General features: G+C 47.3%; 1 protein-coding gene across 1 annotated transcript in view; it reads left to right on the forward strand.

Annotated features, from left to right (window-relative positions):
- The first annotated feature begins 394 nt into the window (after nucleotides 1–394).
- Nucleotides 395–25242, forward strand: part of LOC149360333 (uncharacterized) — a 30106-nt gene continuing 5258 nt past the window's right edge. Inside the window, exons 1-4 of the mRNA XM_089569250.1 lie at nucleotides 395–533; nucleotides 9166–9305; nucleotides 13695–13762; nucleotides 23888–23968. Of these exons, the coding sequence (XP_089425376.1) occupies nucleotides 414–533; nucleotides 9166–9305; nucleotides 13695–13762; nucleotides 23888–23968 (409 nt within the window). The 5' untranslated portion in view covers nucleotides 395–413. The remainder of the gene's footprint in view (nucleotides 534–9165; nucleotides 9306–13694; nucleotides 13763–23887; nucleotides 23969–25242) is intronic.

Raw genomic sequence — 25242 nt, forward strand, 5'->3', positions numbered from 1 at the left:
AAACATGAAGTCCTTAGAAACCTTCGACGGTTACAGAGGCATGTATCCAAAAGCCAGCACTTCTAGCTCCCTTTTGCTGGAATTCTAACCTACGGTAGTAAAACGCTAGTTTGATATTTAGAATAGTCATGTGACACGTTCCTGAAATGAAATCCTGAAAAGGGGTACGTGGTCTGACTGTCACAGTCAACACATAACCGACATCTGTGGACATCGTAATAATAAAGGCTTAGAAATTCATTACGCGTTGCAATCTATTTTCGGGTCACAGAGAGAAACAACAGAAAATTATCTTTTGAAAGGAGGACAGGAGACAAGGAATGCGCTTTTTATGACTCAAAATACATAAAAAGGTCTCGGGGTTGACTGGTTGGAGCAGCTATCCGAACGCCACAGTCCGTTGCGATTCCACGATGATGGCTAACGTAGGCTTTGCAGTGGCCGTCTGCTTCATGCTCACAATTGTCACGGGCAAGTTGCCACCGCCTGGGGGACCCCGGAGTCTTCAATATCAACCGGTCGACAGCCTGAAGGTAATTTTTGAGATCTTCACAGCAGTGATTGCAAAGGTTATATACATTTCTGTCTGGTAATTTTTAACCGAAAATGTCTCGCAGCTAATCGAGGATCGATTGCGCTATGAACAGATTGGTTCTTTTCTATGATCTAGTTTCTTCAAGTCAATTTCTCATTCATTCAATTCAATATTCAATCTCCGTGATGATGTCTTCAGAGCAGAAAAGGGTGCGGGCAGTAATGAGGCCATTATGTTCCCTTGTGGATCAGACTTAAAGTTAGTATAAAATGGATACTGGCAGATAATGATAGTGCAGTGTCATCACCAACAACAGATACATATTTAGTGCTTATCAATGCTGAATCGAACTAGACGAATGCTAAGTAATATTTTGCGAAACCTAAAGAAGCACAAAATCTCCGCAAAGCGTGCAATGGGGGAAGTTGGTTCCGACAATGGCTCCCCAGTAATTTGAACTTCCACACGACAGAGGATTTCGAAGACAGCTTGGTTTTGCTTGCCCGTAATCAGGTCCACCAAAAAAGGCAACATTCTCTCATGCGTGAGCTACCTGCAAATACACATCCTAAACGGACCCCTTGACGTGCTACTATTCTGTGCTCAACTGTGCACCAAGAGTATGGATTCAAGCCGTCTTGACGACCTAGGTTAATGAAAAGGGCTCTAAGGGTTCTTGGAGAACTGCTATTTCGTCCGTTCCAGCCCGTGCATTGTGACATTCGCCGTGTAACTAAACTTTCCACGTCTGAAGCTGTGGCGTAATGTCCCCAATATTCAATTTTAAACCACTTCATTAAGAAATACGTTTTCATTAGTGCAAACAGCCTTATATGCTGCGCAAAGTCGACGCCTACGACTGCCTCCAGCTACCTTCAGAATGTATCTGCCGACTTAACTATATCAATTGGCATTTCTCCCTTACTGTACGCGCGTCCTGCCATGTCAGCAACCATATCGCTTTGACGTCAATGTAGCCCAAACTACTCTCGACGGCAACTTGCACGAGCTAAACATTGCGAATTCGCACTCCGAAATCGCCAAAGTCGCACACACGAATCATGCAAACACGCTAGACCTCCTCACAAAATGCACCGGCAGCCGGCTGCTGACTGAATTTCAGGAATCTGGCAAAAGTTCACCGCTGATTGCTGTTTCGGTTTGAAGATAGGAAATGAAGCCACTTGTTTCGCTTTTCTCATTACGGATAAGGCAGAGACAAGCGCAGTTTTTCAGGCTGTTGACTCCCCGGGGGCGAAGTTTTCTCGGCGCCACAAGGCCAAGCGACAGCGGCAATCGACGAGCGGCACAGTTGCGCGGTGTTTTGCCCGTGTCGCATCCCTTGCCTTTCGGTTCTGTGAAAGGCACAAAATGAAAGCGCACCTTCGTTGTTGCACCTACCTCGCGTATGTCAACGTGGCTAGTTTTTCTGCAAGTGCTAAATTTTTAAAATTGTAAAATTTCGATCCACGCAGAGCACATCTCTTCATTGCGCCGTTCGTAAAGGTGAGCGTAGCATCTGTACACATTTGTTGGCCGTTGGTCCCCCCTAAGTGGGCCCACAGGCCAAAAACCGCGATTTGTCGATTAGCTGCCGCACTAGGCCTCGAATCACCGTGCCCTAAGCCTAAGCTGCATTCGACCTCACTTGCACGGAGAGAATGGAGTCCACGTGATCGCAGAGACCATGAACCGAAAGGACTAGGATCTGAATACTGGAATCATAGCCTGAGCGTACCCGCCCGTCAGAAAGAACCAGGCGAATGCCAGTGGCGGCTCGCGACCTGCAGATTCTGTACACCAAGCACCCCAAGCGTCCAAGCTGCGTGCGGCGCGTCTCGCGGCGCAAAGGCCGCATTGCCAGCAAATGTTACCTGCGTATGATTGCAAGATCGCGTTTGGTCAAACGGAGGGATTCCTTTGACGAACCTTCAATCGCGCCAGCTTCGCATCGCCCTGATTGCTGCGGCCATAGACCTCGAAGCCCTAGAACGAACTTGCGTATCCACCCCCTAAACAATGCCTGCACCATGAGTACCCAGCACCAAGCCGGCGCGCTCCGCCTGGTCGCCATCAAAAAACTTCCCATTCGAACCCAAGTCTACGCCGTTAGCGCCTACATCCCCCCCCCCCCCCCCCCCTGATTGTGCAGTAAGATGAGCAATCAGTTCCGCCCACTGGGAAGAAACCCCGCTACAGGTTCTGGAAGACCTCATCATGGGCAACCCTGGGGTCCCCATCATGAATTATCGCCGCATGGCGCATACCCGTTTGATCCTTAGCACCTTCCGAGGGGACGCGCCACCCAGAACCATCTCATACGGAGGCGGGCTCCACAGCTGCGTCCCATATGGAGGACACCTGGAGGCTTGCACAAACTGTTGAAAACCAGGACACCGCGTTGATGTGTTTACCCTACAGTGTACTCACAACTCTCCGAGATGTTGTATCCTCCACCCCTAGAGGACACCCTGACATGCACCTCAGCCTGTATACTATGTGGGGGCGCCCACATGAAGGCTACTAAAGGATGCAAAGGCAGGGTACGGCCCTCACGGCCCGGCTCACCGCAAGGACGCACCTCTCGCACACCGGGTCGAGCCGCGAACCGCACCAGCGTCGGTCGCTCGTCGCTCCAGCGAGTCTTGCTCTTCGTCTCGTCGCCGCCAGTACCAAAAGTCTCGACAACTTTTCTGGGCGCACAGAGTAGCACACAGCAGAATGAACAATACCAGCAAACCGCGGACCCCCCCGCTCACACAGGTGGACCCCTGTGACCGGGAGCTCCAGGCCCTGCGAGGTGAGTCGTCTTACCTCCCTCATGAGGACCCCCACTTCCATTTCTTCTCCGCTTCCGCCAACCGTCCCTCTCACCCAACCCACTCCATTGTCTCAAATACCCAATGAAGACGTGGAACAGTCCGACTCCCAAACCTCCCTCCCCCTCACCCCCACCCAAGAAAAAACGGACAACAGGGCACCCACCTGACAGCCAGGCTGACCTTAAATGCCGAGAGGAGAGCATCGAGGCTAAACTCCCCGAAATAGGCTCGCGTCTAGAGGTAAAATTCAATCACCTCATCGACCACCTCTCCCAGCGCTTCGAGCAAAAATTAAAGCGGCATTTACGCGCATGGTGCACACCCTGGAGATGAGTCTTGCACAGCAACAAACCCACCTCCAAACAACAGAGCAGACCCTTCCTCGCTACACTTTCTCAATCCGCCACAACTCTCCCGCCTACCTACCCCAGAGAACTTCCCACCCAAACCCCCTACCCTCACCCCACCAACGCTCCAGTATGGCGGGGCGACCTCCTAATTCCTTATCAATTCTACAATGGAACTGCTGCCAGTTTCGGGGAAAGCGCGCACCCCTCCAACTCCTCCTCCCCGCACTTCCCACGTCTCAGATTTTTCTTCTCCAGGACACACATAGCCCTGCCAGACTTTCCAGCTTCACACACGCTGACTCGGACGAAACGAATACACTCAGAGTGTCCACACTCCAAAATCGCTACAATACACACCAAAAGCATCAGATCACCTCCGAGACGCTCTGCGTGATCGCAAAAATCATGCAAAATACACACTCCATACCATCCACTTTATTGCCAACATATACCACCCACTGCCTCACCCGATGCCTTCATTGGAAACGCTACTGCGAGATCTCCATCGTCTTGCAGAGAAGCATCCATTGAATATTGGAGTGGACTTCAACAGTCAGCATACTGACTGGGGCTACTGCACCACCACGGGATCAGACCGGCTACTATGGTCCTTGATAGACAACTTTAGCACCCCCACGAGGATTGGCAACAGTGTCAGCGCGGACACCAGCCCATAATTGACACAGAGCCGCAACCTTGTTGGTATTACGTGCAGCACATGACGTCATACATTAAGGAGCGATCATTACATCCTTCCTGTTACAGTAACGTTCAAAGGAAGACCCGTCACCTAACACAAACTCACCAACTGGAGTGTGGTCCGCTCCGCACAGGCGGCCCTCCCTGACGTTCTCCTTACAGAAATTGACCAATGGTTAGTGTCCCTCATGAACAATGTCTCCCCACACACGCGAACCCTTGCCACAACATCAGACACGTCCACCCTTGAAACTCGCCTGGCCAACCTATGGGAGGTCTGTCATAGCATCCTAGAGCGCTTGAAAGTGCAAAAGCTCAATCGGACCCTTAAAAAGCGGCTGGCCGCGCTACTCTGTCGATCCAACTGGGGACAGATTTGCGATAGTTTGTCGGGCAATCTGTCCTCCGAAAGTAGCTGGCAACTCCTCCTTCACTTAATTGACTCTATACACACTCTATACACTCTATATACACTCTCCGGACCCGCCATCGCAGCTTGCTGCGGTGCTTCGGGGTGCCGACGTCATGGACAAACACCGCATGAACGTTACGACGTAGAGTGGGACCGTGCGGTGGTCCAGGGACCCAAGGGGGGTCTAACACACTTGCCATGATAAAGTTTTTCTCTCTCTCTATACACACTAAACATACCCTACTCCCCGTCGCTACAGCATATAACAATACGGAACACTATATTTGCAATGGCTGCGCCCACCAGTGCAAGCAGCCAGTTTGGTCTCTCGCGGCCTCCTGCCGTTAGTAAGGCGTTATGGGTTCAGGTGCGTCGTTGCCGCGGTTCAGGAAAAGTCGATGTCACTGTTGCCAGAGCATAGTTAAGGTTGGCTGGGATCTTGGCTGGGAGGTTGGTTTAGACTGTGCAGTTTCAAATAAAAAGATCGATATTTTTTTTAACTAACAGAACTTGTCGAGTGTAAGATCGAGACGAAGCGAATGCCAGGCCAAAACTATGAATTTGAAGAGACTATAGGGAAATATTATGGAGAGTGTAGATAAGGGAAAAGGACGCGGAGTTGGTGAATCATATTTCGAAAATGAAGGGCCCTGCATAATCACTGGTGCTGTGGCTGTCACACATATCTAGATTGAACGAAGCAGCAGTAAATTCTGAGCAGCTTGTTCGCAAGGTAATAAAAAGCGAAGCTGACGTTTTCTTGAATTGTTTGGAAATTATTATTCTCCGTTACTAGTTTCGGTATTTGACCATGGGAAGATAGGCAGCGCTCGAAACGTCGAAGTTTTAATTAGTTTCCAAACTCATTTGAGCAGGAATGAGGTGAAATATTCCCCTGCAGTCACTGATTACTGCCATTACTCTATAAAGCCTTTCGTCACTGATGCCAACCTAAATGAGGCGAGAAGACCGGAATCACACCACTCCATCAGTAGTGATGGGGAAAAAACACAGAGAAACAATTCAATTAACGTATGACGGAATAAATGAGTTCACCTTGGGAATTTAAGTAGTAAGTGACCTTTTAGAATCCCGGTATAGGTAAACGGTTTCAAAACAACCGTCCGTAACACCACCATTCCCCATCAGATTCGGCGACATTCTTGAACACCTGAACATATTGGTTTCCGGTTTTATCATGTCCTGCTTTAAATGTAGAAATATTCTCCGGAAAATGCATTCTGGAAACTAAGACACGTCGTTCTATGAAGTAGGCAAACATGAATGACCGATTGCTATACAAGAGCGCATACTGTGTCTTCTGGCAAAATACAAGCGCACAGAGTTTTAAACCGGTACCTCCATGTGCATTTTTGTTTCATGCGGCGCTCATGTCTACTAGTCATGTGATTCGAAATATATAATTACAATCACTAGCATATTTACTGCGAAACGTTGCGGTGTAGCCTTCGCTGTAACATATCTCAGAGAAGTAAACGTCAAGCTGGTTCACCTACACATTTTCCCAAAGCGTGGTAACAGGTGTCTCGGGGAAAGAGCATAATATCCTTTAATGATAACTATGCTGAACAGCTAATGTTTGCATTTAGAGCAAGCCTCATAGTTATGGTATGTTGGATACCAGGTCACCGCAGCATAGGTGAAATTGAGCCAGTTGACTGAGCCGCTTTGTCAGCTGCCTATTGAAGCTCCATTGATAAGGTGAAGTGTAATATCAAGACCTCGGTTCATACTTTAGGAGTACAGTGCGTAGGTTTGCAAGAGAGATTTAAACACAAAAAGAAGAAGAAACTCCGCACACTAAAAACGAAACACTTAACTATGGCCGCATTTATTTGTCACACGTAGACCCGCCGCTCTTTTTCACGGATTGTGTTTAGGGCTGCCATGAAGTCGCAGAATTTTTCCTGAGCTCGAAAATGAAATTATGTAGACATGAAATTATGTAGGAAGCGCTACAATGAGCGCTGTCCACAAAAACAGAGACAGACAAGCACGGGCGCTACTTGAAACTGATCTATCTATTCAGCTTGGAATGAGAGGAGCTGCAAGAATACGCATCGAAGATTACTAAGTTGTACTAAGAAGGGCATGTTCTTTTCTTGATAATGAAATTGATGCTTAACTTACTATGTTGCCTCACACTAATCATATTTTTTTGTTTTTGGCAGAGCTTCCAAAAATGACACATATGCACCAACTAGCCCGGACCGCCACCCTTCTGGATATCCAGCTTTGTAATGAAAAAGATGAAGCAAACTGTTATCCAAGTGGGCATTAGAAAAAAAAACAGCAACAAGAAACTTTGGCAGAAAAACAAGATAGCCCCGATAGAAGACGATGAGAGAAGCGCAATATTGTTAGGGTACATCGACAGCCTACAGTGGTGATGTTGACAGCGTGGTCGTTATAGGAAAATTTGCCTTCTTGGCTGTCCTACCCAAGCCTACCGCTTCTTGTCACGAATGTTGGTAGCGAAGAGGTTTTTGAATTGTGATGGGAAACTGAGAGCAGCAGTGTTCGAGATTTGTGTATGGGGACGAGCAGTGAGGGCTGGAAAATTTTGTAGAGAGTTGAAAGTGGCATAATGTTTCTGCCTACGCGTGCGCTGTCAGCCACAAGCTGCCACATTAGCTGCCCCGTCACAGTTTTTTCTGGGAATCGCCGGTGCATGGACGTTCCCGATCTAATTGAATGGTGCCTTCTTTAAAAGATGCTGCATTAAGGGCCATCAAGTGAGGAACTTTGTACACTGCGCAGTCCGCACTCAGTATGCAACACCGCGCAAGTTTTCGTGCTCAAGGCACTACATTACAGCGCAATAAAAGTTGTTAGTGTACATGTTCTTCTATGGAAGCTCCCAAAAGACCAGAGACTGCACAGCTGGTAATAAAGAAAGCATTAGGTGGCATGCAACATGGACTGCGAACTGAGCAATTGTGCCATTTTGAGGAAGTTGTTAACATTCGCATTAGCACCTAAGGCTGTAAAATCCTCGATATAAGTTTTGTTTAGAGAAGCTGCCATTTATCGTTACAGTTATATTTAGAATGGGCGACATATTTGCGAGTGACACTTCAGTAGGTGACTGATTGTGATACGAGGGATGAAGTGAATACTTACTCTGCGGAAGAATGCTCGCTTTAATGGAATATTCTTTTTATGCCAATAAAGGGTAATGTTCCCTTCTAAGACCTGTTTCTTTGCTTTGAAGCATAGGCGACGGCAGTGGTGTTCCAAAGTTATGGTAAAGGCTCTTTTAAAGCCCGAGAAGCTATGGTCTACGGAACCCACGAGATGTCCTAAGTCGCCATTTTAGTTTACGGGATGGGGGGATTTCTGTATGAATTTTTAGGAAATTAGGCATGTATAGAAAGCAATAAAGACGATGGGCTGCCAGAGCTCTTCGTCGTGCAAGTGCAGTTTCTAAGCCTCCGAACTCCTTCCTAAACAACCACCACAACACAGTGTTCTTAACCACGAATGTGTGTTGCATGTCGCGTTCGCTTATCACTAGCAGTCATCTTTTACAAAAATATACGCTCTTTAATGTTTAGGCTATTCCTACTCTCCTTATATTTGCAAATTACCCGCAAGGTGAAGATAAACAGATGTCTTTGCAAGACACCTGATGCAAGACAAAAAGGAAAAGTACTTACGCTGTTTAAACCCTATGCTGTTTTGAGGTTTTTGTCAGAGAGTGGATGCATTTAGACTGATGATGATAAGGATGAAGGTAGAAGGCGGAACATTCATTGCTGGTTTAGACTGGAGTACACTGTAATAACGCATGTTTACAAGTACACAAAAGAAAATACTGAAATTCACGGAATTAAAGTGTGTTTTTTTTAAATAAAAAATAATTTATGCTCATGTAACAGCACAGTAAAATAATAGAAACGATGTAGCAAATGAGTATTGGAAAAACAATATTTTCAGGCGGAGTTTGGTTAGACTCTGCTTGAGGTGAATCTATAGCTCTTTAGAGGTCAATCTAAAATGTTTTTTGTACTTTTTCTTCGATCGGCAATGCGGTCAATACTTTGTCTACATTGGGACGACATTGTGATGACATGCATTGCGAAAGATGCTTTCTTCTTGAAGTGATTCAGTTATGCTAAATGTGTTGTCAGGGGAAATAAATATTCACAAGATTTACAAGGCCCCTAACCACTTGATCACTGAGCCTGAACGTTAAATTGCATCCATTGTCTTCAGTTCATACAGGTGCTGGCTGGAAGAAAAAAACTGGTTTTTCTCAACAGGAACAATAAGTTTCTGTTCCTCCGACAGATCCTTATGCATTGTCGACCATTTTCAATGCAGGCCATGGAGAAATTAGACAACCTCGTCTCCATATCGGACGCGAACAACGACACGGTCTTCGAGTGCATGTCTGCGCGGAGAACGGAGTTCGACCCCGAAGCTGGTACAGCCACCTACGTGTGGAACCTCCCTTCAACTGGGTAAGCTGTCACTTTCACCTTGCACTCACCGATAAAGCAATAAGCAGCAGCGAATGTCGCATCAATGTTATACTTCATCAAAATATTTTCAGGCTCGATGAGCACGGGCTTGCGTTTGGACTAAAGTACTGCGCTTCAGGCTGGCTCCTTCTGAGTGAAATTTCAGAGCAACACACTGCTGTGGCGAGGGTTTAAGCATCAATCCAGGAATTACGCTCGGATCCGTTCGCTTCCCCACAATCTACCCTTCACTAGATTCTTAATCAAACGCCAGGTTCACTTTGTGCGCGTAATTGAGGGGAAAATCAGAACAGTTATGCACTATTGACCATTGACCAGACCATTTAATATGATTTAGAGTGGTCGCATTCGGCAGACAAGCCTGTCGAATTGCTTTCATTGCTAATGATCAGAATATGACCTGACGCGTTATACTTTATTGGGCTCAGAAGGATACTGAACTAAAATTTTCCTGAGGCAGTTTCTGACGCAAAGGCAAATAAACCGCTAAAAGCGATGGATGCAGTATGCTTTTCACTAGCCCGATCCGCTACCCTTCTGAGCTTTTCAAGGCGCCGATCTAAATCGGTGAGTTAGCATCGTACCGCTGGTACTGGCGGCCGCCTCTAGAAAGTGCAGATAACACTCGATGTGCTTCCGCCTGATTCAAATCGTTATAAAAGCGGAAGGTGGGGTATACACAATAACCAGAAAAGAGTATAAATGAAGTAAGCTGGGCTCTAGCACACTCTTTTTATAGCATGGATTGCGCTAGAGGACAACGAACTCCATCTTTGCTCCCATGCAGGCGTATTCGTGTTTACAGTGTAGCTTTCTGAGTTCCCGCTTTGTCTAATTTCCGTTTTCCTTCGGTCCACATTGAAGATGTACCTCTCACTGCTGCGACACACAATGCGAGAATACTACTGTGGCCATGACCCTCACAAAAGCATGCACTCTAGAGGCACGCCATCGAATAGGTTTATAAGAGAGAACCTGGGAAAGTTACGAAATCGTCCTTCGCAGTGTTCCAAGCTAAGCTGCACACCTTTCTCTGGTGACTGTTTGCGAAGCATTTGCTCGGCGTGGATAATAGAGCTAGTTTAGTTGAGTTGACAGAGGTTGGCATGATGTTTACCAGAAAGCGCGGAAAGGGCGACGCTTTTCTGCTTTCTTTCCAAGGAAAACAAACAAAACCAGGCAGCGTCAGGTACGCGTTTAAGCTGAGGAGGGCAAGGGCGGTTAACGCTGTTTTATTATTGAGGTGATGCTAAGCAAGATCAACGCGCGTCGAAGTACTCGTATATAACGCTCGTATATAAAACGCATGGAGTCTCCTTGCCAGTTCTTAGATCCTGGTCCGCAACAGCATGCAAGTTCTCTTGTGGTTTGGTTTAAGGGGGCTTAACACCGAAGGCGGCTCACGCTATGAGGGGCGCAGTATAGAACGGCTTCGAAAATTTCGACCACGAGGGTTGTTTAGTGTGCACTGATATCTAGCAATACACGTGCTTCTAGCATTCGGCCTCATTCAAAATGCGACCGAAACGGCCGGGATCGAACCCGCGACATTCGGGTGAGCAGACGAGCACCATAACCACTGAGCCGCCGTGGCGGTTCATTTCTTGTCCTAGTTACACTCTTATACATGATGAAAAGTAGGGTTGCTAAGCTCGAAGAACAGCTGCATGAATGTATGGTTCGCTACTCCTATCAAAGCTGAAGCACTATGGGAAAGTGCTAGGGAAAGTATGGGAAATCAGAATGCTTTGATGTCTGCAGTGTTGAGTTGGACGCTGCGTTGAGCTGTGTGTGTCCCGTAATGCGCTTAGCTCTGTCTATGGTGTAGTGGAGTAAGCGAGTAGTAGTGCTCTCGCGTACGTGTTCGCTGCAGTTTCCTCAGGTGTCGTGCTCCGTGAGAGGGTGATTGCTAGGCTAATCTTGAAATGGCGTAAGACAAAAAAAAGAGACGAGCTATATGATGATGATTTGGTAGTGCCGTAATAGCTCCCTCCCTGTGGCAATTACGTACTTGCAACCGTGTGCATGGCGCCTAGCATAGCGTTTTGAGTGCGAAAGGATAATTCCCTGGCAGTCCTGAAAAATGCGATGTCCTCTGGAGCCTCTGAGTTGCCTTCAGAGAGCTGTAGTAGTACAGGGTGCTGTAGTAGTACAGTGTGGGGTACTACTACAGCTCATAACTATAACAAACTAACGATCCTCCAAAAAAAGGTGTTGCGAATATTTGAAAATTATCAAGGAAAACTATCTGATCTTCCAACAGACAAGCTATTTATTAAACATGAAATGCTTCCAGCTGCGCAAATATATTCTTTCAACTTATTACAACACATAAAAAACAATAAATTGTACCTCTCTGAAGCAAACCTCCAAGAACCAAAATACACCTTACGTAAACACACAAGAAGAATACCGCTCACTAGGACCAATTATGGCAGACAGATCTTACATTTCCAAGTTCCTTATTTGCTGAATTACATAGGAGAAGAAATTAAATTCGAAAAACCGGAGTTTAAGAAATATGTCAAATCGTAGTTGTTAAAAAAAAACCATTTCTTTTCTTCAATAAGACATTGTTGCATTCATTAATTTTCGGTGTAATTAAGGTGTATATATATTATCAGAGTACGGTGTGCTATGTGTCTGTAATCTGTGTGTGTGTGTGTTTGCAATTACATGAGTTTTGCAGAGTGCCGAGATGTGCATTTAGCGTTTCTTTTTTCCCTTAAATTCTACTAAGTGTTGTCTAATCCTGTATATATATGTTCACTTTTATGTGTTGAAATATTTATATCTTCAAATGTGTTTTTTTGTAATTGAAAGCTGTTTCCCTGTCTGTCTTTTCTTTTTATTAAGTGTGCACTGAAATGCCGAATTGTGCTACCTGGGGCAAGAGCCTCTGTCAGGCTATGAGCCTTTAGCTCCTGCTCCTTTTTTCTCTGTTGTGAGAAAATAAAATGAAATAAAGAAATAATAAAAAAAATAAATATTGCCGCGATTGGGTTTCGAAACCGCCGCGGTGCGTACACATCAGCTTCGGTGGCCACTGCACGAGAGCACTATGGTATCGCTGCAGCAGATACGCCTCGTGTTTTAAACTGCAACACTCTCGCGATGTGCATTGCACATTGTAGTCTTGATCAACTTCCATCTGTGCGCAAAACTCACTGTGGGTTTTAGACTCCGTTGATTTCCATGAAAGAAACGGGGCATAATTGGCTCTGTGGGTCATTGGGTACGTCACTGGCGCTTTCAGGTAAGTGGTTGTGGTGTGCACCGGCAAAAAACTGCTTTCACACAATGTTTGGCGCTTAGCAATGCGGAACCGCTAGCGGTTTTATACTGCTGGGCCATTTTAACTTCAGTATGCCGGAGGAAGGATCACTGTCAGTGGCCTTGACATGCCTTATCGTTTTGTGCACCGCGCTTGTTTACTAGTCACCGATAACGGCTCATAGCGACAAGAGCTTAGTAATGCGAATCATTGTATGGCTCATAGGCAGCTTAACCCGGCATGTGGTCCAGCAACAGTGGTCTGAAAATTAGAATGACGTCACCTTGGTCTCGTTTGATGTCAGCAGTAGACCATAAGATTGAACTGGGAGATCACACGCAATGAAGCAAGAATATTAGACGATACAGTAGTAGTTATTGTTAGTGACAGTTAGCTACAGTAAGAGTGTGAGTTTTAGAATGATAAAAGACCACAAATTCTCATAGCGGTAACAGTAGCAGCAGCGCTTTGCCTTTGCTACATAGCGGGGGAATATTTTTTTTTACATGCTGTTCCTCAGTATCGTGAATGAATTGCGTGGTAAGTGCTTGGTGTTCTCGGGTACGCTCTTGGTGAAAGGCAGTCTGCACAATCACCTGTGATAAGAGGAATGTGCATTCGGGTCACTGCTCTTTCTGGAACAAGGCAAATAAAATATATTCGTCGCACGTAGTCATATTTTGGAGGTTTGGAGATCTGGTGTCCGTCCAGCATTTCGCACATATATAGCAAATGAGTACAGGATTAGTAATGCCGTAAGGTACGGAGAACTTTAAGAAATGAGGTTACTCTCATGCTTTCTTGACTCTTTTTCGGTCCCTCCCTCCCCCCAAATAAACGAACAAATTCACAATATTGCATATCATCGTTGTGGCTACTAGAAATAAAGCAGACAAATGTATGCAGAGTTAGCAGCAGAAGAGTTTTGTTGTTGGTATCAGAGTCGAAAAACGGTATGTAAGATGGTATGTTTGAATATATTTTGTGAGTATGCCGGACAGTTTGCTTTACTTTGTCCTTCAATATTAAGCAGGCACAATGTCTTCTTTGGGGTTATTATGAAATTTAAATCTCAATTTCTTTGATTGTTTTAGGGAAGAAGTGCCTTTCCGTGGAAAGTTTGCGGATGAGCATGGAACATATGCGATTACTATAGGAGGAGGTGAGTACCTGATGACGTGATGCTTCTGTATACAGCTCAAGTTTTTGTCCTCAGCTGAAAAGCGCTCTGTAGCGGGCGCAGCTGGGAGAATTTCTATGCTACCAAAAGGACAGTCATTAATAATAATAAGTCTCGAGAGTAGGCAGGTACAAGCTGGAACGAAAGTCTCTAATACATTATTCCAGGCATAAGAGCACAGCGTAAAATTTCAGCATGACAAACGCAGATTAAAGGCTATATTTGACCCACGTGTACAAACATAAACCATTTCTTCTAAAATCATTGCCATCGGTAAAGAGAAAAGAACTGAAAGTGCAAAAAAAGGCACTTTTGAAACACCGAGAAATAAAGCACATACACAAGAGGGAGACGAGCATGGGGCACCAGCTGCAAGGAAATATTTTCCTTATATTTTCCTCGTATCTGCGAATAAGGGCAGGTGCGGGTAAACTTATTCGTACAGCTGAAGCACGTCCAGGTCAGGCTGGCGACCTACGAAATATAATAATGAAGCACTGCGAATGTGTTATTTTGGCGCAAGCATAATTTGCTTAAATTTCTTGCCTCAAGAGTCCACTCATTACAGTGTATGTGTGGTCGCTGCGTGAGTGGACATGAAAAAACGTGGAATTGGTGAAACATTGAAGGTTTATAAACGTTCGAGAGGCTGTGGTGACAGGTTAATAGGAACCAGCGACGGGCGTTGTCTGTGTTTGACTGGAAAACGGTAAGTCGGTTCCAAGCAAAGCAGTTTGCAAGTAATTTGTTGCGAGTAATTTTGCGAGTAATTCTTTGCGAGTAATTTTGTTGAGCCGGCGATAGTCCACGCAAAATCGTATCGAGCCATCCTTCTTCTTCACCAGCACCACTGGGGATGACCAAGGACTGGCAGATGGCTGAATAATGCCGCGGTGTAGCATGTCGTCCACTTGCTCAGCGATGAGGCTGCGCTCGGGAAGTGACACACGGTAGGGGCGCTGGCGGAGAGGAGTATGGGTACCGGTTTCGATGTGGAGCTCGACATTGGTCGCACGGCCCAAAGAAGAGGACTGGTGGTCAAACGATGAGCGAAACTGGTTGAGTAAGGCAAGAAGCTGCGCGTGTTGAGCTGTGTCGAGGGCGGGGTCAATAGAGCGGTCGAAAATGTCCGAAGGCAGTGGGTGATCGGGAGTAGGGCCACGTAGGGTGAGGGCAGCGATGTCGGGACTGGAGGAGGTCACATCGCTGTCCAAGGAAGTGATCAAGGTAGCGGTTTCAAAATGGCCAAGGCACTCGCCACGGAGCAGGGAGAAGGCAGAGAAGGAGGTGTTAGAGACGAGAATGGCGGCAGTACCGTGTTGAATGTCGATGACGGCGAAGGGAACAGAGAGGCGCCGGCGAGAAGCAAGGATGGGGGAAGGCGTGAAGAGAACGGTGGGGTCAGAAACAGAGGCGGCGCAAACAGGGACAAGCACAGCACTGTCGGGGGGAATGTGGGTGTCCTCGGCGACAACAAACTTAGCATCACGGCGAATCGAAGGCTCGTCGAAGGGCGCATCACAGAGCGTAGAAAAGACGACATGCGCACGGGCGCAGTCAATGACGGCTCTGTGGCGGGATAGAAAATCCCAGCCAAGGATGACGTCATGGGAGCTTGCACGGAGAACTAAAAATTCGACAACATATAAAACATCGGCGATGACTACGCGTGCTGTGCAAGTGGCAGACGGATGAACGGGCTCGGCGCTAGCTGAACGGAGGGAGAGTCCAGAAGATGGGGTGGTAACTTTTCGAAGCGAACGGCAGAAGTTTTCGTTAATGACAGAAACGGAGGCCCCAGTGTCCGCATGCGCAAGTGTCTTGACGCCGTCTACAAACACGTCAAGAAGATTCGCGGTGAAAGGCGAGGAATTAAGCAGGGCGATGATGGCGCAGTTCGTGCCCCAGGAACTGCGGCTGCTAGTTTTCTGAATCAGCGGGGACGGGGCGTCGACAAGGAGCGGCGGCGAGGGGAGGGCGAGCGGTGGGAAACGTAGGGCGGGCGACCAAGCGCGCGGTCAGGTGAGGTCCCCTGATGCGGTGGTTCGAAAGGTGCGCGAAAGGTGCGATCTGTATCGCGGTAGTCCGGCAGGGGGTGGAGAGGCGCAGGCAGAGTACGTCGACATAGGCGAGCGACGTGGCCTGGAAAACCGCAGGCGTAGCAGATCGGTCGGTTGTCAGCCGTGCGCCAAAGATTGTAGGGAGCGGGCGCGAAACGCTGTCGGGAAACAACAGGCGCAGGCACCGCAGAAGGAGCATAGGCATAGGCCTGCGGCCGCGGTGGTCTTCTGACAGCCTTGGCATACGTGAGAGGCACGGGTGCGGGCGCAGGCGGCACGCTTACTGGAGGGTCGTAGCTTAACGGGGCGGCAACTGGGGTGGGCTGGATTGGGAGTAGACCGGCCTGGGGAGCCAAAGGTGCCGGTTGCCAAAGACTAGGAAGTGCATCGGCGACCTCCTGCGTGATGGCATTCCGGATCTCAGGACTGAGAACGGGCGGTGACGGGTGTGGGTTAGATATGAGCGATAGCTGCCGGGCGACCTCTTCCCGCACGAAGTCTTTGATTGTGGCTAGCAAGTGGTGGTTGATGCCCAGGCCGGAGATGGAGTCGGCAGGCGGGGGAGGGCGACGAGCGCAAAGACGTTGCTTGTGCAACTCGTCAAAACTTTGGCACAGTGTATAAACCGAGGCGATGGTGGTGGGGCTCTTCGCCAGCAACATCTGAAAAGCGTCGTCGTCGATGACTTTCAGGACGTGCTTAATCTTGTCAGCTTCGGACATAGCCGGATCAACACGCTTGCATAGGTCAACTACATCTTCAATGTAGCTCGTGAAAGTCTCGTCCTTGTGATGAGCTCGTACACGCAGGCTTTGCTCAGCGCGCAGTTTCCGGACGGCGGGACGGCCGAAAACCTCCGCAAGTGTGCTCTTGAAAACGGTCCAGGTGGAGATGTCGGCCTCGTGGTTTCGGAACCACAGGTTCGCTACGTCGCTCAGGTAGAATATAACGTTGGTCAGTTTGACGCTGTCATCCCAATTGTTATGGCGGCTCACCCGTTCGTATGATTCCAGCCAATCTTCTACATCCTGGTCGCTGTGGCCGCTGAAAACAGCGGGGTCGCGCTGCCGGACGGCACCGGAGCAGATGACGGGCCGCGGCGGGGGGGCGGGCTGTTGGCTGGTCTTGGACATCGGGATGGTGCGACTGCGAAGGTCCACGGTGATGGGGAACGGTGAACGCAGCAACCTCCACCAAATGAAGAGTGGTTTATTGGCACGTTGAAGCGCCGGCAACGAAGACCCGGGCGCAAGTCGTCTAGGAACCAGCGAGGCGGGAGCCCGGCACACAAGCGGCAGTTGTTGTTGTTGTTGTTGTTGTTGTCCTCTAGAAAATGGCGCATACCCACTGCGGGGAATTGGCCAAGACACAGGCGGCAACTGATAGGTGTACAAAGTGTTAAACAAGAAAATAATGGTGGGCAAAAATAAAATAATCATGATAATAATAGCAATTAGGAAATGAATGAAAGGATCTCAGATGTGTAATTGAAATAGGCTAAACAAATGCTGTGAGATCGGTGACTGAAATAGAGAACGGGGCTAAATATTCCACGTTTCAGAAAGCTTTCATTCCAGAGAAATATTGATCATGAGAAAGAGCAGAGCTTAAGATGGCAGCCGTTTAGTGTCTGTAAGGAAGTTTTGCATGGCGGAGAGCACATTCCAGTTGCTGTGCCCAAGGGAGGAAGCCCCAAGAGACAGAGCAACCCCAGCTGACAGACTTAGACCAAGCTGTCGTAACGGAAGCTCCAGCAGGCGGCTCCGTAAAGAGGAGAAACGGCGGCAGGTCAACAAGAAATGATCTATCGTTTCGGGTTCTCCGCAGAACGGGCACAATGGGGAGACCGCCAGACCAGATCTATAAAGGTAGAAGTTTAAAAGAGGCACGCGACAACGTAGACGCGTGAAGGAAACCTCAAGCTTGCGTGATCGCCATCCTTTACTGCACCACGGGTAAAGGAGATGCCGGAATTCGGGAGAGGAGGTAAGAGCTGATGCTGCGAATTCTTTCAAGAGCAGATACCTGCGAAACCTGGCCGCGGTAATATATGCGCTGGGTGGAAGCACAGATACGACTGGGCCTTGAAGAGATGCCTTCGCGAGGGTATCAGGAACCTCATTCAAATGGATTCCTCTGTGCCCAGGCACCCAGACCAACCGTAATGAACACACGTGGGGTGGAACCAAGCATTTGAGTAACCGAAGTGCCTGAGATGTTGTAGGCGCGGTGAGAGAGGAACACAACGATAATGAATCTGTCATAATTATGACAGAAGACAAGGAGCTGTTTAATTTGCGCAACGCTAAGACTACTGCTAGAAATTCGGCCAAATAAATAGGGGTGTAATCGGGAAGGCGGAGTGAGAATGACCAGTCAAGGGAGATGGAGAAAATGCCAACACCGGCCTTTTCTTCACACTGTGAGGCGTCTGTTGCTATGAGCACATGAGATTTAAAGCACAGCAGGTAATCCTGCAATAAACCGCTGAGCAAATGAAAAGGCATTAACTTTGCATGTTTTGGAAAGATGTCATCGAAGACAATCTGAATAGATGAGTTGGCGCATACCGGACGGATGTCCGAAATACGGACGTTTAAGGGGTCCAGGAAAGATTGCACCAAACATATCTGAGGGGTACGGAAACGAGACCAGGTTTCGTTGAAAAATAGCCTAGGCTGACGAAGGAAGATCAAATTGGAGGCATGGAGCGAAGAATCGCACATTCTTACGAACGTTTTCACCGTTAAGAGCCGAAATCTAGAAGTCAATGATGGAGTACGCGCTTCCAGGTACAAAACGGAATTCGCCACAAATTTTGGAAGGCCCAAACAAAGGCGCAACGCCTCCCGCTCCAAGAGAATCAAGGGGCGAAGTTTATACGCTGGTGCACCAGAGAATAAAACACAGCCGAACTCCAAGACTGGACGGACGTACATTCTATAAATCATAAGAAGTGAGTGCCTTCTCATGCCAGAACGAACACTGCTCAGCCTGCGCAGCATACCGACTGCTCGGACTCCTTTAACAGTGATCTGCTCGATATGGGCCCCCCAGGAAAGAGAAGGATCATAAATTACTCCGAGGTATTTGACACTTTGCACTTGAGGAATTACATGGTTCCGGTAAACAATAGAGATATTAACTGGACGAGAGAGCGGAAAAACCAATAAAGCACATTTATTCACATTAAGGGACAGATTAATGTCTCCTAACCATTGGTCTATGACATTCAGGTAGGACTGTAAGGACTGGTACAAAGAGGAAATGTCGTTCTCTGAAGCAAAAAAGGTGATGTCATCAGCATACACATAGGTGGACACCTGAGGACTGCAGGGAATACTGCTGAGTAAGATGTTAAAAAGTACAGGGGAGAGGACCGCTCCTTGGGGCACTCCTCTCGCTTGTCGAAATTTGCTTGATGAAACACCGTTCTGAAAGCAGTAAAATTCCCTGTCAGCAAGGAATTCAGCAACCCAAGCCACAAAGTATCTCGGAAGTCCTACTGCCTGCAGTCTTTGCAAGAGCGTCCTGTGCTCAACGCTGTCATAGGCTTTAGATACATCTAAAGTAACAAGCGCTGCGTATTGGTTTCGGCGCCGAGCTAACTGTATGCGGCTCTCCAGATCGGTATGGGCGCACCATATAGAGCATCCTGGTCTGAAACCAATCTGGCAAGGGTTCAACAACCCAGTCTCTGAAATAACAGACATTATTCTACCATGCAACACCCTCTCAATTAACTTAACGAGATTCGAAGTTAAAGAAATTGGCCTTATATTGTCTAACACATAACCATCTCCCTGCTTTTTAAGCAACGGGATAATCTTTGCTAAACGCCACTCATTTGGAATCCAAGGCCCCTTAAGAGAGTAATTTATAAGCGCCAGTAAGTCGGTGGGAGATTCCTCGAACAAAATTTTAATCGTAGAAGAAGTCACACCATCAGGGCCAGGGGCCGTGGGTGGAAGGCGGGATACAGTGTTCGAGAGCTCAGTGAGGGTGACCTCCTCGAAATCGTCCAAAGTGGCAAGAAATCTCTGAGGAGAAGGAAGAAGAGCCGTAAACCGGCGCTCAAGACCTCTGCCTATCTCTTCCAGGGACTGTGCAAGTTCAGCCGGTGACTGAACTAGGGAGACAGCGTTCATGGTGGACGAGATTAGTTTCCTGGATTTTAGGTAATTGAATAAAGCGCGCCTATTACCAGATTTTGAAAGGAATTCGTAGCGTTCAGTATCGTGCAACTCCTTTGCACGAGATACGGTGCGCTTAAACGTAGCTGCAACGAACTTATAATCGATCCAGTTTTTGGGACACTGATTATGGAGAAGTTTCTTCCAAGCAGCCTTTCGGCGCCTATAATCGCGAGCGCACTCTGCGTTCCACCAAAGGCACGGCGATGTTCCCTTATGTGCCTGAACCAAGAACTCCGATTTTTTACGAGCTCCATCCAAAATTGAACAAATGCGGATGGCATTATCTCCACTGTTGGAATGAGATAATTCCTGAAGGTCTGCTTTGAGGGCATTTTTAAAACAGTCGTAATTTATGAATGTGCGCCGTGTGCTGTTAGGAGAGGTCAACTGGCACATAACTTGGAAGCTGATCGGAAGGTGATCACTATTGGAGGCACAGTCAACTGGCGCCCAAGAGGACACAGCTATTCCGGGGGAAGAAAATGACAAGTCTAACGCTGAGCGAGCCTGACCACGGACAAATGTGGGGAGACCCCAATTTAAACATATCAGGTTATTCACACAAGTCCAGTCCCATAAGAGCGTACCGCAGCGATCTGTACGAAACCCCCACGAAACATGTTGCGAGTTGAAGTCTCCAACAATTAAAACCTGTTTCCTGCAACTAGATAAAAACGAGTCAAGAGGCCGAACGTCATGCACACCTGTTGGAAAATATACATTAGCCAGAGTGAGTGGCTGATATCCAGGAATATTGAGATCAAGTGCCTGAATTTCGCACTGCCTGTCCATATATTGAAATGACACAGTTGCCCTGTGGCAAAATTTTGTGTATACGAACAATAGCAACCCACCACCTCTTGAGGGCCGGTCAAGCCTGAAAGAACGATAATTTTGTAAATTGTACCTAGAATCTTTAGAGAGCCACGTTTCCTGAAGAGCAATTAAATCTGGACTTAATTTACTGATTAAACAAACTAAATCTGTTGAAGCAGAAAGAATAGACCGGCAGTTCCACTGCAACACCTTCAACGACCCTATGTCGCCGAAAGGGCCGCAGCGGAGACCGCCTGATCCAAAATGCTGCCTTTGGGTGTAGATCTAGGGTGATTCTTTTTATTCTTCGACTGAGAGCAAGACGGACTAGCACCACCTATCGGAGACGCACTGCGCTTTTGAGCACGCATCTCAGTCTCCATATCAACGCACTCTTCAGATGAGAGTTCTGTCTCACTGTGATGTGAATAACTGGTTGTAGGAATAGACGAAGGCTGTGATTGAGTCTGACTCAGTGGATTGGAAGTCACGGGCACAGAAGGTTGGGGAGGTGCAACCAATGGAGAAGTGATTGTGCCACAAAGGGGGGGCAATAGAAGCTTGCAATAAAGTGGGCATTTGGGCTGCCATGACCTGCGAAATGCACGCGGACAGATTTTCAACTATGCGATCCATGGCACTTGCCATTGCTTTCTCCACCGCCGCCGCAATCGCTTGCGACAAGGAAGAATCCACAACGGTTGCATGCCGCGCTGCCACACTTGCATAGCCAGATGTCCTATCTTTGATGACTGCAACTGCCTCACGTCTTGAGCACCTGCGCTTGTCAATCAACTATAGTACTTGCACTTCCTTAGCCCGCGCTGGGCATTCGGAATGGCTTGCTGAGTGTCCACCGCCACACAAACAGCATTTCTCTTGTTGAGCAGAACACCCAGCAGGGTCGTGGCTCTCTCCGCACCCACAGCAGCGAAAACTCGATTTACAGGCCTTGGCGCTATGGCCAAACCTCCAGCAATTACGGCACTGAAGGGGCCGAGATGTAAATTGATCCACACGGAAAATCAAAGGCCACACCTTAACTTCAGATGGACAGGACAGCCCCGCAAATGTAGCAATAACAGTCTCCGTCGGTATCTTTGTTCCATCCACCACACGACTGCATCGGTGAATGGCGATCACGCCAGCCGAAGTGAGCTTTTCTAATGTCTCGGACGCGTTCAGCCATGGGTCTACGCCACGGACTAGCCCTTTCGAACACGCCAGATGAGGAGGTATGAACGCGCTCACCGGGTGATTGGCAAACGACGAACACTTCAGCAGGTCGGCTACGCATGCCTGGTCTGGCGATCTGCATACGATCCCTCCACGGCCGAACTGCCGGACGTCAGTAATCTTCATGTAATGGGGGGTGGTAGATTTAAGCGCAGCCTGAACAGCCTCGGGGTTATTCAGCTTGATGGAGCCCTCATCCGCGGGGACGAGAGCAACCGGTATGCTGCTAACTCCGCCACGGAGGAAACAATCAAGAGGCAGCTCATCTGGGGCGAGACAAGCTGACGAGGGGGTGTTCCCCTGGCCGGGAAAGTTTGTGGACATCAGTCCACGTTCCCGCGTTCAGTCACCCTGGAAAATAGGAAAAAAACACAAGAAATCAAGCAGAAATTCGAGGATTAACTCAGCACCGCCTGGTACTTAGCCGCAACCTAACAGCAGCGAGCGTCTTCCCGTTGTAAGCGGCAGTTCTCCAGCACGAGCCTTTCACGGGCGCCGCTAGCGCTTCGTCGTCGTTGGTGGCGGTGCTGAACCATCATCTTCATTCCAGCATTAATGAAGTTATCGATGAGCGCGCAAGACATAGAATGTGAGCAGATACCCATAAGCACCTTTATCACAGACTTCCAGCTTGACTTTTGTTTGGCTTCGGATAGTTCACTGGATGAAGTGAAGGTATTTAATGTAGATGGATTTCGTCATCAATATGAATTTTCACTGCTTACCGAACAGAAATCCGCTCTCGGTTTAATATAGCCCCAACAGATAGCGTTTCTTGAGGATTTTTTTTGATATACTTGTTCCATGCAAGGGTTTCATAAAATGTGGCCCCAAGGATCTTAACCGAAATAAAAATGCTTAGCTCGTCGGAGCCCAGAAATAGTTTATTAAGGGGCTTCCCTTTTATAGTCTTTGTGCGGACAAAATCTCTCTACCTCTTTCTTTTCCAGCCCAGCTAAATGCATTATCATAATTTTCTAAACAAGGACAAGGCATGATTTTCAAAGCGGTATAAATCCTCAGTCTATGTTTCCTTCAAAAAAGGGCAGTTTCGTCAGGTTAATAAACCCATAAATGGACAGATGAAGGGCGGCATATATTATTAATATCAATTACAAATAACTGAAGTACAAGAATGCTGCTCTGGGGCGCCCCTGAAGCGCTGCTTTTTATCTTAGAATTGTGAACATTGTGTCCGTCATCTGCTTTCGAGGTATAAAGAGTGGTTTTTTACACTACTGCGCACTACGTAATGCTCCAGCATGGACAGCAAAGTTTTGTGGTGGACACAAAACGCTTTTCAGAAAGTGAATGTAGAGGTCCAGTACCGGTTCCGTACTGGACTTTCCGTTATGTAAAGTGATCATGGTGAACTCTTTTACGGTTAGTATTGATAACTTTGCGGACTCACTCTACAAGAAGCCTGATTTGTTCGGTTAGATAAGGTCAATTTGTTGAAAAAAAAAGTCAGGGATCAAGGCAAATAGGTTTTCGAAACCTTTGGAGAACAACACTACTACAGCCATGAGAAAAATATTATCTCTGTCTCCATTGTCGCTCTCTATACGAACGGACACTAAAATGATGCGTGGCAGTATGCTTCGAACAATATTAATCTTCTTTCAACAAACAATACAGCTTTGCACATGGTCTCAGTGTTCATACCTGTATTCTTTAGGCGATTAAGACAAATACTTATACGAAAATTTACGCCATTGAGTGAGCCTGAAAAACAGAGTAGCTTTATGTTGTGCATGATTCGCATTAAAATTTTTACTCAATGCTGAATTTTTTTCCAGATCCAATTCCGAAGGAAGCAATCGTCTACTACTCAGACAACGAGAACTGCCTTGTCTTCGATGTGGAATATCGCGGACACCGTAAGCCAATATGATATGGGGTGAAGAAAAAAAAACTGGGGAGAGGTTCAGAAGCGATATCATTTGTGTTTGAAATACTGCGTCTGTTGCAGTCACGAGACTGTAGGACTATACTGAATTCTCACAGTTCTTCCGGAAAATATAATGAAAGAAAAATCGCCAAAAGATAGCAAACGAACTGAAATGCGCGCCTATCTTACGGAACGTTAGCCTCTAAACCAAATAAGTGCTACAGTCTGATAATATGCCGTAGCTACGCTGGGAACAACCTCAGCGTCAGTGCAATTGCGAGATTCCAGTGAAGCCGGTTTATGTTGGAATTTGGCATGTAGTAGGCGCGTAGCTCGAGGAACTACCATTATGGTCTTGATAAGCGCTGGAATGACGCTTATGATGCAGTTGGAAGCCTCGGAAAGCAATAAAAGACGCTGTTTGGTAATTCTAGCGAGAGCAGTTCAATAATGCCTCATTAGCAAACATGCCGAGATGTAACCTGCAAGGTTGCGCCGAACGATTATGTGACTGTTCACTCGGGGACTGGGCCACTGTTCGGCCATCTGCTATATTTGAGCGAGTTTTCGTGAATCGCTGTCCGTTTAACATAAAACTGTTCTATTGTTACATCTTGAAATCTTAATGAGCCACACCACGAAATAGCACATAGTTCCACGCCTTGGTAAAATCTGAGAAGCGGCACAGATAACATCAATAGGTGGTGCGACGACAATTACCTAAGAGCGGAAAAGAAAATCTTGAGGACAAAAATGAGTTTTCTTCTGGATTTTCTAGAGGCTTATTTTTAAGCCCGCACGCATTAAACAGGCTAAGTTAAAATCATGTATATACAGTACATATTATAATGTGTTTTTAACCTGACTATAATATGCACAGCCCGATACCTCTTTCTTGAGAGGAAGCAGGTATTGGTAAGGCGATGGGGCTGGGGATATGACTTGCACAGAATAAGCCAGCTGGCCATATTTGCTTCCAATATTCAGCTGCCGTCTTGAGAAAATATTTTCAAAGCGAAGAAATGAAGGCGGAGTGGAAATTAGCCTAAAGATAACCTATGATACTATTTGCAATGTTATTATCATAATTGTCACGCATTGCAGAGGATCTCTATTTTAATGGAGATCTTCTATACAAACAGCCATTTGCCGCCGCGGTGGCTGAGTGGTTATGGCACGCGGCTGGTGGTCGGAAGGACAAGGGTTCATCCCGGCCGAGGCGGTTGAATTGTGATGACGGCGAAATTCTAGAGGTTCGTGCAC

This window comes from Amblyomma mixtum, chromosome 2 (assembly GCF_055824585.1).
Source record: "Amblyomma mixtum isolate Tamu chromosome 2, ASM5582458v1, whole genome shotgun sequence".
Classification (NCBI taxonomy): Eukaryota; Metazoa; Arthropoda; class Arachnida; order Ixodida; family Ixodidae; genus Amblyomma; species Amblyomma mixtum.